The following is a 17,925-nucleotide window of genomic DNA, read 5'->3' as shown; positions in this document are numbered from 1 at the left end:
ACCACTTCAATGCGCCGTCATTTGGAATCCAAGCACTGGAATCAGTGGCAGGCAGCAACGGCAGGACAAAGGCCGCCTGCCGTTCACGCCACTGCCACTGCCTCTGCCACTGCCTCTGCCACTGCCACTGCTGACTGTGCTGGCGATGCACTCCAGAGGACGAGCCAGGACACCACTTCATCTGCCTCCGCCACTTTGTTGACTTCTACCTCATCCTCCCCTGGTCCTGTCTTATCTCCTTCTCCTGCACCATCAAAGGCACCATCAGGCGTTTCTTTACAACAACCCACCATCTCTCAGACATTGGAGCGGCGGCAAAAATACACTGCTAACCACCCACACGCGCAAGCCTTGAACGCCAACATCGCTAAACTGCTGGCCCAGGAGATGTTGGCGTTCCGGCTTGTTGAAACTCCCGCCTTCCTGGACCTGATGGCAACTGCAGCACCTCGCTATGCCGTCCCTAGCCGTCACTACTTCTCCCGGTGTGCCGTCCCCGCCTTGCACCAGCACGTGTCACTCAACATCAGGCGGGCCCTTAGTTCCGCGCTTTGCACAAAGGTCCACTTGACCACCGACGCGTGGACAAGTGCATGCGGACAGGGACGCTACATTTCACTGACGGCACACTGGGTGAATGTAGTTGAGGCTGGGACTGCTTCCCAAACTGGCCCGGTGTACCTCGTCTCCCCGCCTAACATTCCTGGCAGGGACACGAGAAGAACACCCCCCTCCTCCTCCTCCTCCGCCACCGCCTCCTCCGCCACCGCCTCCTCCTCCGCCACCGCCTCCTCCTCCGCTGTTAGATTGACCCCAGCTACGAGTTGGAAACGTTGCAGCACTGGCGTTGGTAGACGTCAGCAGGCTGTGCTGAAGCTGATCAGCTTGGGGGACAGACAGCACACTGCCTCCGAGGTGAGGGATGCCCTCCTCGATGAGACGGCAATATGGTTTGAGCCGCTGCACCTGGGCCCAGGCATGGTCGTTTGTGATAACGGCCGGAACCTGGTAGCAGCTCTGGAGCTTGCCGGACTCCAACATGTTCCATGCCTGGCCCACGTCTTCAACCTAGTGGTGCAACGTTTCCTAAAGAGCTACCCCAATGTTCCAGAGCTACTGGTGAAAGTGCGGCGCATGTGCGCCCACTTTCGCAAGTCGACAGTAGCCGCTGCTAGCTTAAAATCTCTCCAGCAACGCCTGCATGTGCCACAACACCGGCTTTTGTGCGACGTCCCCACACGCTGGAACTCAACGTTTCAGATGTTGAATAGAGTGGTTGAGCAGCAGAGACCTTTGATGGAATACCAGCTACAAAACCCTAGGGTGCCACAAAGTCAGCTGCCTCAGTTTCACATCCATGAGTGGCCATGGATGAGAGACCTTTGTGACATCCTACGGGTCTTTGAGGAGTCCACAAGGAGGGTGAGCTCTGAGGATGCGATGGTGAGCCTTACAATCCTGCTCTTGTGTGTTCTGAGAGAATCCCTGATTGACATCAGGGATAACTCAGATCACACAGAGGAGTTAGGGATAGCATCCGATCCGTCACAGCTGGAGAGTAGGTCCACACATCTGTCCGCTTCACTGCGTTTAATGGAGGAGGAGGAGGAGGAGGAGGAGGAAGAAGAGTTGTCCGATGATGTGATGGTGATACAGGAGGCTTCCGGGCAACTTCGAATCGTCCCATTGTTGCAGCGCGGATGGGTAGACATGGAGGATGAGGAGGAAATGGAGATTGAACTTTCCGGTGGGGCCAGAGGAGTCATGCCAACTAACACTGTGGCAGACATGGCTGAGTTCATGTTGGGGTGCTTTACAACCGACAAGCGTATTGTCAAAATCATGGAGGACAACCAGTACTGGATCTTTGCTATCCTTGACCCCCGGTATAAAAACAACATCTCGTCTTTTATTCCGGTAGAGGGGAGGGCCAATCGCATCAATGCTTGCCACAGGCAATTGGTGCAGAATATGATGGAGATGTTTCCAGCATGTGACGTTGGCGGCAGGGAGGGCAGTTCCTCCAGTAGGCAACCAAGTTCTCACCGGTCCACACAAACGAGGGGCACACTGTCTAAGGTCTGGGACACCTTGATGGCACCCCCTCGCCAAAGTGCCGCCACGGAGGGTCCTAGTGTCACCAGGCGTGAGAAGTATAGGCGCATGTTGCGGGAATACCTTTCCGACCACAGCCCTGTCCTCTCCGACCCCTCTGCGCCCTACACGTATTGGGTGTCGAAGTTGGACCTGTGGCTTGAACTTGCCCTATATGCCTTGGAGGTGCTGTCCTGTCCTGCCGCCAGCGTCCTATCTGAGAGGGTGTTCAGTGCAGCCGGTGGCATCATCACTGACAAGCGCACCCGTCTGTCAGCTGAGAGTGCCGACCGGCTCACTTTGATAAAAATGAACCACCACTGGGTAGAGCCGTCATTTTTGTGCCCACCTGTGTAAAGCACCCCAACATGAAACTCCATGTCTGTACTCAACCTCTCCAATTCCTCCGCATCCTCATACTCATCCACCATAAGCGTTGCACAATTCTGCTAATACTAGGCTCCCTCCACCCTGATTTCCCCCAACTCTGCTGGTTAGAGGCTCCCTCCACCCTGATTTCCACCAACTCTGCTGGTTAGAGGCTCCCTCCACCATGAATTTGCCCAAACTGGGCTGTTTAGAGGCTCCCTCCACCATGAATTTGCCCAAACTGGGCTGTTTAGAGGCTCCCTCCACCATGAATTGGTCCAAACTGGGCTGGTTAGAGGCTCCCTCCACCATTAATTGGTCCAAACTGGGCTGGTTAGAGGCTCCCTCCACCATGAATTTGCCCAAACTGGGCTGTTTAGAGGCTCCCTCCACCATGAATTTGCCCAAACTGGGCTGTTTAGAGGCTCCCTCCACCATGAATTGGTCCAAACTGGGTTTTTTAGAGGCTCCCTCCACCATGAATTGGTCCAAACTGGGCTGGTTAGAGGCTCCCTCCACCATTAATTGGTCCAAACTGGGCTGGTTAGAGGCTCCCTCCACCATTAATTGGTCCAAACTGGGCTGGTTAGAGGCTCCCTCCACCATTAATTGGTCCAAACTGGGCTGGTTAGAGGCTCCCTCCACCATTAATTGGTCCAAACTGGGCTGTTTAGAGGCTCCCTCCACCATTAATTGGTCCAAACTGGGCTGGTTAGAGGCTCCCTCCACCATGAATTTGCCCAAACTGGGCTGTTTAGAGGCTCCCTCCACCATGAATTGGTCCAAACTGGGTTTTTTAGAGGCTCCCTTCACCATGAATTTGCCCAAACTGGGCTGGTTAGAGGCTCCCTCCACCATGAATTGGTCCAAGCTGGGTTTTTTAGAGGCTCCCTCCACCATGAATTTGCCCAAACTGGGCTGGTTAGAGGCTCCCTCCACCATGAATTGGTCCAAACTGGGCTGGTTAGAGGCTCCCTCCACCATGAATTTGCCCAAACTGGGCTGTTTAGAGGCTCCCTCCACCATTAATTGGTCCAAACTGGGCTGGTTAGAGGCTTCCTCCACCATGAATTTGCCCAAACTGGGCTGTTTAGAGGCTCCCTCCACCATGAATTGGTCCAAACTGGGTTTTTTAGAGGCTCCCTCCACCATGAATTGGTCCAAACTGGGTTTTTTAGAGGCTCCCTCCACCATGAATTGGTCCAAACTGGGCTGGTTAGAGGCTCCCTCCACCATGAATTTCCCAAAACTTGGCTGTTTAGAGGCTCCCTCCACCATGAATTGGTCCAAACTGGGCTGGTTAGAGGCTCCCTCCACCATGAATTTCCCAAAACTTGGCTGTTTAGAGGCTCCCTCCACCATGAATTGGTCCAAACTGGGCTGGTTAGAGGCTCCCTCCACCATTAATTGGTCCAAACTGGGCTGGTTAGAGGCTCCCTCCACCATGAATTGGTCCAAACTGGGTTTTTTAGAGGCTCCCTCCACCATGAATTTGCCCAAACTGGGCTGTTTAGAGGCTCCCTCCACCATGAATTGGTCCAAACTGGGCTGGTTAGAGGCTCCCTCCACCATGAATTGGTCCAAACTGGGCTGGTTAGAGGCTCCCTCCACCATTAATTGGTCCAAACTGGGCTGGTTAGAGGCTCCCTCCACCATGAATTGGTCCAAACTGGGTTTTTTAGAGGCTCCCTCCACCATGAATTTGCCCAAACTGGGCTGTTTAGAGGCTCCCTCCACCATGAATTGGTCCAAACTGGGCTGGTTAGAGGCTCCCTCCACCATTAATTGGTCCAAACTGGGCTGGTTAGAGGCTCCCTCCACCATGAATTGGTCCAAACTGGGCTGGTTAGAGGCTCCCTCCACCATGAATTTGCCCAAACTGGGCTGTTTAGAGGCTCCCTCCACCATTAATTGGTCCAAACTGGGCTGGTTAGAGGCTCCCTCCACCATGAATTTGCCCAAACTGGGCTGTTTAGAGGCTCCCTCCACCATGAATTGGTCCAAACTGGGTTTTTTAGAGGCTCCCTCCACCATGAATTGGTCCAAACTGGGCTGGTTAGAGGCTCCCTCCACCATGAATTTCACAAAACTTGGCTGTTTAGAGGCTCCCTCCACCATGAATTGGTCCAAACTGGGCTGGTTAGAGGCTCCCTCCACCATGAATTTCCCAAAACTTGGCTGTTTAGAGGCTCCCTCCACCATGAATTGGTCCAAACTGGGCTGGTTAGAGGCTCCCTCCACCATGAATTGGTCCAAACTGGGTTTTTTAGAGGCTCCCTCCACCATGAATTTGCCCAAACTGGGCTGTTTAGAGGCTCCCTCCACCATGAATTGGTCCAAACTGGGCTGGTTAGAGGCTCCCTCCACCATTAATTGGTCCAAACTGGGCTGGTTAGAGGCTCCCTCCACCATTAATTGGTCCAAACTGGGCTGGTTAGAGGCTCCCTCCACCATGAATTTGCCCAAACTGGGCTGGTTAGAGGCTCCCTCCACCATGAATTGGTCCAAACTGGGTTTTTTAGAGGCTCCCTCCACCATGAATTTGCCCAAACTGGGCTGGTTAGAGGCTCCCTCCACCATGAATTGGTCCAAACTGGGCTGGTTAGAGGCTCCCTCCACCATTAATTGGTCCAAACTGGGCTGGTTAGAGGCTCCCTCCACCATGAATTGGTCCAAACTGGGTTTTTTAGAGGCTCCCTCCACCATGAATTTGCCCAAACTGGGCTGTTTAGAGGCTCCCTCCACCATGAATTGGTCCAAACTGGGCTGGTTAGAGGCTCCCTCCACCATTAATTGGTCCAAACTGGGCTGGTTAGAGGCTCCCTCCACCATGAATTGGTCCAAACTGGGCTGGTTAGAGGCTCCCTCCACCATGAATTTGCCCAAACTGGGCTGTTTAGAGGCTCCCTCCACCATTAATTGGTCCAAACTGGGCTGGTTAGAGGCTCCCTCCACCATGAATTTGCCCAAACTGGGCTGTTTAGAGGCTCCCTCCACCATGAATTGGTCCAAACTGGGTTTTTTAGAGGCTCCCTCCACCATGAATTGGTCCAAACTGGGCTGGTTAGAGGCTCCCTCCACCATGAATTTCACAAAACTTGGCTGTTTAGAGGCTCCCTCCACCATGAATTGGTCCAAACTGGGCTGGTTAGAGGCTCCCTCCACCATGAATTTCCCAAAACTTGGCTGTTTAGAGGCTCCCTCCACCATGAATTGGTCCAAACTGGGCTGGTTAGAGGCTCCCTCCACCATGAATTGGTCCAAACTGGGTTTTTTAGAGGCTCCCTCCACCATGAATTTGCCCAAACTGGGCTGTTTAGAGGCTCCCTCCACCATGAATTGGTCCAAACTGGGCTGGTTAGAGGCTCCCTCCACCATTAATTGGTCCAAACTGGGCTGGTTAGAGGCTCCCTCCACCATTAATTGGTCCAAACTGGGCTGGTTAGAGGCTCCCTCCACCATGAATTTGCCCAAACTGGGCTGGTTAGAGGCTCCCTCCACCATGAATTGGTCCAAACTGGGTTTTTTAGAGGCTCCCTCCACCATGAATTTGCCCAAACTGGGCTGGTTAGAGGCTCCCTCCACCATGAATTGGTCCAAACTGGGGTTTTTAGAGGCTCCCTCCACCATGAATTTGCCCAAACTGGGGTGTTTAGAGGCTCCCTCCACCATGAATTTGCGCAAACTCTGCTGGTTAGAGGCTCAATCCACCCTGATTTTCAAAACAAATGTTGGTGCCAACCTCAACTTACTACAAGGGCCAAATTCACTGCTGGTGACAAGCTCTCCTCACTGCAAGTGCCAAATACACATGTTTCAAGGTGTTTTCCTACTGTAAAGTGTGTAGTTGTTAGGCTGTGATGTTGGGGTAATAGAGGGTCTTTGGTGTGTTAGATGCCCCCAGACATGCTTCCCCTGCTGTCCCAGTGTCATTCCAGAGGTGTTGGCATCATTTCCTGGGGTGTCATAGTGGACTTGGTGACCCTCCAGACACGGATTTGGGTTTCCCCCTTAACGAGTATCTGTTCCCCATAGACTATAATGGGGTTCGAAACCCGTTCGAACACACGAACATTGAGCGGCTGTTCGAATCGAATTTCGAACCTCGAACATTTTAGTGTTCGCTCATCTCTAGTAGGGAACCTTTGGCTCTCCAGCTGCTGTGAAACTACAACTCCCAACATGCTCCATTCACTTCCATGGGAGTTCCAAGAACAGCAGAGCAAGTATGCATGCTGGGAGTTGTAGTTTTGCAACAGCTGGAGAGCCGTACATTCCCTACCCCTGTTCTAGATGTATATTTGCTCAGATCCTACTGTCTCTTCATGTAATCGCAGATAGACTGGATGATGTTGTGGGGACCATATAGTCTCTTCCGGGACCCCTCCTCCAAAGGATGGTCATACCAAATATTGATGTGATTTAGATTTCTCTTTTTGTTCTTTCATGTTGCAAGAATACACAAATTTTGAAAACATTCTTATATTGCAGCATTTCATTCCACACCTGCCTAAATCTTAGGTACAATATAGTATATTTCATATAGCCAGCCACACTATTAACTATTCATATAGTGTTATTGTTCATGTTCGATTACAATAAAGTATATATCTGTATATGTCCTTAAATGCAAGCAGATGTATGGCAGGCGCAATGTTACTTGTATTGAATACTACATAAACTGACCACATCACAGTTTCTATTCTTTCACTATAGCATGCACTATAATTACAATCTAGTCTTTCATTTATGTTTTGTATTTTCTGTAGTCTAGAAGTTTGCAACCACAATACTGTAGAAATATACCAGAGAAGGCTAAGATTTAGCAGGAGAAATATAGATATGTCCTTCCTTTCCTTTTGAACTGAGACATCCTAAAACAGTGATGGCGAACCTTTTAGAGACTGAGAGCCCACACTTCAAGCCAAAACCCACTAAATTATTGCAAAGTGCCAACATCGCAATTTAACCATAATACTGTGCAGATCCACAATTTCAGGCAGTTACGGACCCACAAATTACAGTTGTGTGAATGGGGCTTTACAGAGCTTTTAATAATACAAACAACTTTGTACTGAAAGGTAATAGTTTGCATTGGGTACTTTTATACTTTTCAACAATTAATGTTCACTATTTACATTGCACAGGATGTTTTATAGTGACTGAGCAAAGTGATTACAGTGTGTAATAATATCATATCTACTATAAAACAGATACTGTGTGTTATAAATTGTGAAGAGGCTTCACACAAAACAGTCTGCCCTACAGTGGTCCCCACGCAGTACAGTCTGCCCTTCAGTGGCCCCCACTATATACAATCTGCCCAACAGTGGTCACCACAATGTACAAGCTGCTCCACAGTGGTCCCCAGGCTGTACAATGTGCTCCACAGTGGCCCCTATGCAGTATTATATGCCCCACTTTGGGCCCCCACACAGTATTATACTTACCTGCAGTCCCACGAAGAGTAACCAGGCATCGTCCTTCTTCTGACTGCAGGCTCTCACGAATGACGTCATTGCACCTGAGTTGGGAGACAGGTCACACTGTACAATCAGTGTAGGCCACAGTCCTGCGGACTACACTGATAGTTTACAGCTGTATATGCATGTGCACATATAGTTGAAAGAAACAATCGCTCATCAATGATGAATCCTGTATCAGATTACCCTTTAGTAAGCGATCAGGGTGATTGCGTGCGTGCCAGCAGAGAGGGCTTTACGTGTCCCCTCTGGAACGCGTACCACAGGTTTGCCAACACTGTCCTAAAATGAGTCGCACTATTAGACAATGTTTTAAAGCGTAACTAAACTGTCAGGATTTGAACCGGGGTCTTGTGGTTTTCCTGGTTGATTTTCTGCTTCATGACTATTTGCCTGTTTGTGTTTGGTCTCTGTCTTTCTGTTGCATGTGCTTCTTGATTGTCTGCTGGAGTTTGGAGGTCCCAGGTGTGTTCATTTGCATGATCCATTCAGGTATTACTAGGCTCTATTTAAGGCAAGCTGTCTGTTCATTCCTGGCCGTTTTCATTGTTACCAACCAGAATTCTTGGCTCAGTAGGAGGAGTGTTTTGTGAAAGTTGTTTGGTCTCAGGAAGCTAACCTGAAAGTGGTGTGAGTCTGTTCTGGGTGAGAGTCTTGTTTACCCTCTACATTTCTTCTCAACCCCTGTCCTGCATTTTTTGGTTGCCTGACACTGTTTTGGTGTTAGTGAGTTTTGTTTAAGGGCTTCAGGTTTATTTTACCCCTGTCCTGTGATACCCTTTCCTCACTACTCCACTGTTCCTCTCCTCAATCTCCTGTTGTGTGTTTATGGTTGTGCTGCGTGTTTGTTTTCCAGCACGTCCCTAAGTAGTTCTTACTGTTCGCAGCTGCATGTAGTATCCCGCAGCAAATAAGCACTGCAGGAAAAACCGCAACTGCAATGCATTGCTTTTCACAGAAAGTATCCTGGACATATTTTTACCACAGTGTGTGGATGAGATTCACTAGAATCTCATCCACTACACAGTGACTGTAAAACACCATGTTTTTTTCTGTGGTGTTTGCGCCACAGCCAAACCTTGGTGTTTATACTACGTGGGGCCCTGACCTCAACCAGTGTTCAACAGACTCATCACATTCCTCCTTCAAAACAAAAAGGTTTTGCCTCTTCAATTTGCAAACACCAAAACTTTTGGTGGCCCAAAAAAGCAGTAATTGTTAGAGTACTTCACAGCCGCAAAATAACGCGGCATTTACGATCTACACTCCCATTGAAATCAATGGGAGTGTATACAGCCCACATATTGTTGAAATCAATGGGAGTGTATACAGCCCGCAAAATCTCACACGGCGTATACGTGCCACATCACGCGGCACGTTACTCCGTGTGAACTCCCTCTAAGTCTAAGCCTTTTCTCCTGAGATGTTACTCCACTTTTTATGCCACCTACTCGCTGGAGTTGAGATTTTGAAGCTTTTTGAAGTCACAGTTGATCAATATGCAGTGCAGACAACAAGGCAGGCTAACTATTCTCAATTTCCTACCAACTTTTCAAATGTGGAATAAGTTGTGTAAAAAATGCAAAATGTCCCAAATTTTTGTGGAAATGAGTTTAAGGAGGCACAAATCTCAAGTGTGTCACTTTTTTACACCAGAACTCTATAATGTACAGGGTTTGATAAATTCCCCCCACAGTCTTTCTAAAATGTGACCACTTTGGCAAGCAAAATGTATGGTCAGTGGGTTTACAGTGTATGTCTTAAAAAGGTTTCATGAAAAATGATCATGTACATGCTTGCAGTTTGATATCATCGATAGCATGGCAAGTACTAAAGTTGAACTTTTTGAAACATACAATATCATTACTGAAAGTATGATGGTCAGTTTTTGCTTGAATGATTTGATGGATATAAAGTATAGAACAAATAATCCGAGCTGAACCCATCTGAAGTCTATTAAAAAGGATTAACAAGGTTTCTATTTTAGGGTTAACATTATATCTAGTGTTCCTCATGCTGTAGATACGATAAATGTATTGGGAAATTATAAAGTAAAATTGCTTAACCAGATTAATATAGCCAATGTCCAAAGTAAATTGAAATATAATATAATTTTTCAATGCTTTTATTTAGGATTATCGACCAGTATGGCGTTGACTGATGTTCTTCATGACAAGTCAGAATTCAGTGACACCGAAGAAGAAGAAAAGGCAGAAATTTATATGGCTACACTTACAAGCCATTTTGAGCCCAACAAAGAAAAAGATTACTTTATGTTACAAGATATACAGCCTGCAAAAGAAGAGCAGCACAGCTCGAGCGTTCAAAAGGCCGTATCTGATGAGACGTTCAATGAACTGCCAATGATGTCTCCGTTCAGCAGTGATCAAGTACCCCCAGCTATAAGGAATGATATCAGCGAGCACACAGCCCTTATATACTCCGAACAGGGCCAGTTCCGCAAAACAATGTCTAGGAAGTTAAATGTTCTTAATGGTCACGTGAAGGATATTAGCAAATCCCTCAAGCAGATTGTGGCTTCAGAGAAGTCCAGTTCGGAACTCATCATGCAACAGAATGCAATTTTGGAAAAAATTGCCTCGAACCTGCTATTAATGTCACAGCATCACCAGCAATCTGCACAGATGTTTGTAAGTGTCATGCAACAGGGGATTCAACTGCTGAGTGCATCTAAAGAAGCAACCTACGTTAGCAGGACGTGTGGTGGTGGTGGTACCAGTGAGACCTCCTCTTCTTTGAAGAATGAGCATGTTACTGTAGGCCCTAGTCCACCTAAGAGCAATGCTCGTATTCATGGAGGTAGAATGCACAGACCTAGTCGTTCTCTCTCTCCCCTAGATCCATCTGCTGTACTAGGGCACAGAAAACAGTAGTGACTAGTTTGGGCACAAAACCATTATCTACGGTTGGTACCAGTGGTGACTGTAGGTTACTATATACTGTAAAACATATAATTGTATTCTTATTATGAACAAAGAGATTTCTGTCTCCTTTGGTTACTTCTAGTTTGCACAGCTCCACTTATGTAGAGGCGAATCTTCCAATTTTAAGGGTATTCTATTTTATTATAGAAATGTGTAATTTTTTTTAATTAATATTGCATTTTTCACAATATATTTTTCTAAATCACTATGCATTCACGTTAAGTGTCTTAGGCTGATATTAAAATATGTTTATTTTTCTACTATATATTGAATATAAATTTACAGCAGTATATAACAAAAGGTTCTTAATACATTCCTTCAGAAAGCAAAAATGCTTCCTAGTACCATAGTGTATGTGAGTCCAAGAGATTGTTGCACAGTTTTCATGTATTTTTAGGACTTTTAGGTACTTCCATAAACATGGTCCCTGACTGGCTAGAGTAATATTTACTGGAATTAAAATTTTGCAACTTTTGAGAATCCCCAAAAACACGTCCTACCCGACCTTAAAGGGATCCTATCATTCAACCACTTTTTGTATCGGTAATACGTCAGAATAGCTTTAAGAAAGGTTATTCTTCTCCTACCTTTCGTTGTCTCCGCGCCACTGTTCACCTAAAATCACGTTTTTTGGTGATATGTAAATGAGTTCTCTGGCAGAACTGGGGGCGGGCCCCAGCACTCAAACAGCCGAGAAATACTATGTAAGCGGCCATTTTTCCTGTTCCTACGAACATGCGCAGTTGGTTTTGCCCGAGGACTAGAAGTTAGAAGCCACCCCTGGAAGAAGACGCTGTGAAGACCTTGTTCCAGAAGAAGATGGAGGTGGTGCTGGAGAGTTCTCTCGCAGCATTGGGGGATGCCCCCAGTGCTTTTTCAACGCTGGGGCCCGCCTCCAGTGTTGCGAGAGAACTCATTTACATACCGATAAACGGGATTTTAGGCAAACGGCGGCACGGAGAAGACAATGAAAGGTAGGAGAAGAATAACCTTTCTTAAGGCTATTCCGACGTGTTAACGATACAAAAAGTTGTTGAATGATAGGATCCCTTTAATATTTTAAGAATACGGTATAAGTCTACATACAAAGAACGTGAGAAAAAACAGACAATAAAAATAGATGAGACTCTTTTTAATGTCAGTTTTTCATCAGTTTGTCACTTATTTTTCAGCAGCTTTTTGGCCATCTGTCCATTTTTAATTATTTATTCCATTTTGCATCAGTTTATCATCCATTTTTAAACAAACAAAAAAAGATAAACTCCAATGGTTAGAGATGAGCGAGTAGTACTCGATCGAGTAGGTATTCAATCAAATACTACGGTATTCGAAATACCCGTACTCGATCGAGTACCACTCGCTATTCGAATGTAAAAGTTCGATGCAGAACCAGCATTGATTGGCCGAATGCTATACAGTCTGGTTCTTCTCCTACCTTTAGAAGTCTTCTCCGTGCAGCTTCCCCGCTGCGTCTTCCGGCTCTTCATTCACTCTGCCAGGCATCGGGCCTGGGCAGAGCCGACTGCGCATGTCCGCTTGTAGTGCGGGCATGCGCAGTCGGCTCTGCCCAGGCCCGATGCCTGGCAGAGTGAATTCAGAGCCGGAAGACACCGCGGGGACGCTGCACGGAGAAGACTTCTCGGAGGATCCAGCCCGACCCTCACTCGTGGACTTGGTAAGTATAATTTGATCGAACGTTACCTACCCCTGAAACGAGCATTTTCCCCCCATAGACTATAATAGGGTTCGATATTCGATTTGAGTAGTCGAATATTGAGGGACTACTCGAAACAAATATCGAACCTCGAACATTTTACTGTTCGCTCATCTCTACCAATGGTCTATTTTTTGACACAAACCACTCCTCTATTTTGATGGACGTTAAAAAACAGACCCATTTACTTGTACTGGTCTGTCCATCCATGGACAAAAATAGAAAAGGATATGTGTATCCATTGACCCCCATTGATCCTAAAACAGACATATAATGGATTAAGAAAATGTGCATTACACATCCATTTTTCATGTGCATGGAGCCTCACGTTGAAAATACATTGGGTTCCTGCAAACCATTACAAAACACATATTACATGTTAGACTTTGTGCAATAAAAAAGCTTCACCGTTATACTGCAAAAACCAAGTGTATTTACATGCATTTTGTTGTATTTTAAGTTGCCATTTTTCCATAATTGTGGTTGTGCATTTTTCTTTTACAATATACAAATATGTATTTTATGTCTGAAAACACATATCAAAAACCACACCAAATACAGTCTGTGTGAATAGTGTCTGTTAGAAATGATGACTGCAATTACTGGAAAACCTCAACAAACACAGCAGCATGTATATATATATACTGTATATAGTTTCTGCTGTAGTTATCGCACTATAGCTATCTACTACACCATTAGTGCTACTATGTTAATATACACTATGTGTATGTTCCCAAACAACTGAAATGAAGAAACATTTCTGCCATTCAGAAAATTGCAGTATTTAACCGGGGCAGCAAAATAGATGAAATCTTGAGAAATCGTATTCCATGCTGCAGAAAAAAATGCACAGGACCTATATGGAATCTGACTTGTGTGGGTTTTAGGCTGGTCTGACACGGCCGTAATGTAAGTCCGCAATTGAGGGTTTTCAATTGCGGACACATTATATTCAGTGCGGCCTTTTACACCACCAGATATTTTATCCGTGGTGTGCTGGGCCGCAACCGAGGTCCGCACTTTATAGAACATGTCCGTAATGGCTGTGAATTCACAGCACTGCACGGACTCACCCATAGAACTCTGTGGGCGAGTGTAGCAGTTCACAGGCGTGTGCGGTGTCTATTTTGCGGACTGTAAAATCAATACGGCCATGTAAGACAAGCCTAAAACCTGCAGAAAGTTATTTGTATGCTTCATTATCAGCATTATGAGCTTGGATTTCAGGCTTTCCAATGATAAGAGTGAAATCTGCAGCACATTCAACGAAATCTGCAGCAAAAAAAAATTAGTAGCACTTCAGTTCCATGGGAACATACCTCTGGTGCCATGCTACAAATGCAATACAGCTTTGCTTAAAAAATAAATAAAATAAAAAAAATCTAATTCTTATTTATATAGCACTAACATGTTCTACAGAGCTTTATACCTGGGTAACAGTAAGGAACAAGTAAAAGGGGAAACAATGAAAATCTGGAATAAGATAAAATTATTTCCTGTCTATAGGAGCTTACAATCTAAGGGGAGGAAAATGGTGAGGAATTTGGGGTGGAATTTCAGAACTGAAAAAAAAAAGCCTCCTATTGACTTCAATGGCTTGTTTTTTTCTGCAGAAATTCAGCACCATTTTCCTCCGTGTGAATGCACCCTTAATGGAACACATTTGATACTTGGTGGTAACCGTTTTTTCTTTTATTAGCATTGGGAATAAATCTGCATAAACCAGTTGCCCAGCCACAGTAACAGCATAAGAGTATATAGTAATTCCCTTCCCTACAATCTACTACTATGGTAATAAAACACGTCAGTAATATCCTTAGATGCTGGATTAGTTGTGCTCCTACCATTGATTTGGAGGTTTGATGACTTATAGTAATATTATTCTTAGATGCTGGATTGGTTGATTTGGAGGTTACTAATATAATATCATTACCAAATTGCTTCTGCTGCATGCTGAAAGACAGGAGCAGTGAATTAAAATCCCTTATGACAAATCATATACCGAGATATCATTGACAAATCATATCCTGCATTTTACGGCAATGTGTTATAAAGCAGTCTGTAACCTGTTGACGGGTGTGACAGAGCTGATGGGATTTCCATTCCTCCAAGCTTATCCTGTTTCTTCAGATTGCCCCTGCTTACAACAGAAACCATTCCATTCATGACAATATTAGGGAAGTATAGATAATAAAATTCTATGATATGTCCACATATTGTACCTCATTTTTGGTGTTTCGACAGACTATCTTTATGTTTTGCTATTATTTTTATTATTATACAAGTAAGGGTATTACCGGTTTACATAGCTATGCCTTCAAAGTATTTGTAATATAAAAAAGCAATAACAATAAGCAATACAGGTATGTACTCTATTAACAGATTTTTTTAAAAAAAAATTTTTTGTATGTATTCTCTATTTTTTCATATTATGTGCATCAATATTTTTATAGTTGTCATGATGTTTAATCCCATGCCATGGGGGATCTGTGACTGCGGTCACCTAGGCCTGTTGTCAGTAGCCATTTTGCATTGGGACCTAGAAGGTTCATTCACCTCCCGTCATACACTTTATCACAGTAACTACTAGTTTACCAGTATTCATAGTGCATAGGAATAAAGTGACTGCTTCTGTATTTATATCATATTATTATTGGGCATATGTTTTATGGAACATTCCGGATAACAGGCACCATTCTTGTGTAGGAAATACATAATTGCATATACTGTATTGAATAAAGGCAATGTTATTAATGGTAGAATCATATGATTGGTCGGTACATGGATGGAAAGTAACAGGTGTAGATTATATATCTGTTCGTAAAAGTATTGTAGTAAAGCTAACTTATATATACCGTTTTATGTATTTGTCACAATATAGCTAGTTTATCATGTAATGTGTGGTAGGAATAATTTAAATAAAAAATCTGTATTTTTGTAGCTGTTTTATGTATTTGATGTTATGCCTCTGCTTTTTTTCGGAAACTTTTTTTCATTTTTCTGTATAGATGTTAGACTTTCGAAGATATTCACATTGTAGATATGATACATCTAATATGTTTCTTCCACCTGTTTGTTTTGTTATTTGTTGAATAAACCTTTTTACCTTTATACCCTTGTCTTGTTAGTATTTGATGGCATGAGAGCATTCTGTATGAGACAATTACAAGCTGGTCGATAACATACAGTCAGAAACTGTAGGGCACTGGTTTTGAGAAGAGCAGCATTACTCTTTTGTCCTCTTTCAATCCTACAGCTATGGGAAGAAATAACAAAAAATGTTTCCTATTATGGTCTCCCAACTGGCAAGAACATAGATCTCACTATGCTCTACATCAGTGTTTCTCACTCTTTCTAAGCTAGGTAAGCCTATTTGAATAAGTTACATTCAATAAACACCAAACCTTCTAACATAAACCAACATGTTACAGTTTATTAAGTAAAATTTGCATATTCCTAAAAACACCACTGCAGGCTTCAATGCAGTTTTTTAGAGTCAATGTTAAAAAGAAATCTACCGTATATACTCGAATATAAGCCGACCCAAATATAAGCAGAGGCCCCTAATTTTACCACAAAAAAACTGGGAAAACTTATTGACTCGAGTATAAGCCTAGGGGGGAAATGCAGCAGCTACTGGAAAATTTCAAAAATTAAAATGGTGGGAGTTTTTGGGTGCAGTAGTTGCTGGGTGCTGGGGAGAGGGTGTTTTGGTTGTCTATCTGCCCCTTCCCTGAGCTTGAGGACTGTTTTTTCTTCCCCCACTTGGAATTCAGTCTGGCTGAATACAGGGTATCTGCAGTGCTCCTATTAACCCCTTCCCAAAGGAACAGGAGCACACTGCAGATCCCCTATATTCAGTAGACTGGGCACTTTCAGACACAGGGATACCTAATGTGTTTAACAGTCATTTTCTACTTTTGTATGTATTCTAGAGAAAATTTTAAATCTTTTTTTTTTTTTGCACTATATTATGGGAGATTCTATACATTAATATTGTGGCTGGTCATAGACCCCCCCCCCCCCCTCCTCCTAAAGAAAAAAATAAATAAATAAAAAATTATTGCTGACTCGAGTATAAGCCGAGGGAGGCTTTTTCAGCACAAAAACTAGGCTGAAAAATTCAGCTTATACTCGAGTATATACGGTAATAGTTCTTCCTTGGCCAGGGAGGAAGATTAAAAAGTATGGCTCTAATGGGATATGGTTATACAAGTCCTTGCTTTGTATTTCCCATGTTTTTAAGGGTGCCTGAGTTTTCATAAAAGGTGAAAAGATCTGCAAGGCCTTACTGAGCAAAGTGTTCTAAGCCTTTATTAGTGGCGGTGTATTTCTCTTTCTGCTGCATTATTGTTCCAATATTTCTCTCTGATTTGGGGGGCATATACAAGATCTGCCAGTAGTTTACCGGTCCGCACTTCCTATGAGTTTTTGCAACTAGTCAGACAGTAGTAGATAGACTCCGTAGACTCAATGTAAAACTGCTGGAACTGAGACAAGCTGCAGACTCCTCTCTGATCAGTGTACAGACTGGGAGTACAGAGCAGAGGGTGTGAAGAGAGACCTGCTACCCCCCGCCCCCCTTCTCTTTCATTTCCTGTGTTCCATTTTGATTCTATTGGTTTCTAAAGATATCTAGGACGGAGAACCCTAGTGGCAGCAAATATAAAGAGATTTTTCAGGTAGAAAATGTCTACATTTATAATAGTATGACTTTATGTAGAGTTATCACCTCCTTATTCATTTTTCACACACTTTACATTTTTCCATGGCTTTGACTTTTGACTCTGGCAAGTCCCAGGATTACATTTTGGGTGTGATGCACTTTCCTGGGTTGACAAATTGAGGTGTCTAGATGATTGGTTAGTAAGGGGACTTGGTAGGAGGGAAGGTTAGTGCAGCCAATCTGAGTGCTTGGCTCTCTATTTCAATCCACTCTGAACTCTTCTCTGTACCAGTTATTGTTTATTGCAGCCCGATGTGCTGCCCTAGTGTTACTGGACGATTTAATGTGTTTCTTGACCTTTCTCCTGAATATCAATATACTGCATCATCTGCATTTTGTATCTGGGACCGTCTGATTATTTATCTGCCATCCTGGGACTCCTATTTCTTCAGCTAGATTTGGACTCTGCTGTGTCTCTCCCCTTGATATTGGCTTTTACTACATTGCAGTTAATTCCCTTGTTTGAGAAGTGAAGTAGTGAAATCAAGATTCCTGTACATGGTTAAGAGTAAAAAAAGGATTACTTGGAGTGCAGTTTTGGGGGGTAGTCACAAAGATGACTGCACCTCTCTTGGTTCTACGTTTCCATGATGT

The 17,925-nt window shown here is 44.4% G+C and overlaps 1 protein-coding gene across 4 annotated transcripts in view; it reads left to right on the top strand.

Annotated features, from left to right (window-relative positions):
- Nucleotides 1-11,014, top strand: part of SEMA6A (semaphorin 6A) — a 193,434-nt gene extending 182,420 nt beyond the window's left edge. For 3 of the 4 annotated variants that reach the window (XM_075272212.1, XM_075272204.1, XM_075272197.1), the window contains one exon: nt 10,080-11,014. In XM_075272212.1, coding sequence (XP_075128313.1) covers nt 10,080-10,840 — 761 coding nt within the window. In that variant the 3' untranslated portion in view covers nt 10,841-11,014. The remainder of the gene's footprint in view (nt 1-10,079) is intronic. The other variant, XR_012715502.1, reaches the window with a different exon arrangement.
- The last annotated feature ends 6,911 nt before the right edge of the window (nt 11,015-17,925 follow it).

This window comes from Leptodactylus fuscus, chromosome 1 (genome assembly GCF_031893055.1).
Source record: "Leptodactylus fuscus isolate aLepFus1 chromosome 1, aLepFus1.hap2, whole genome shotgun sequence".
Taxonomy (NCBI): domain Eukaryota; kingdom Metazoa; phylum Chordata; class Amphibia; order Anura; family Leptodactylidae; genus Leptodactylus; species Leptodactylus fuscus.
Note: the sequence above shows the minus strand (reverse complement) of the source record. Positions and strands in the feature narration are given on the sequence as shown.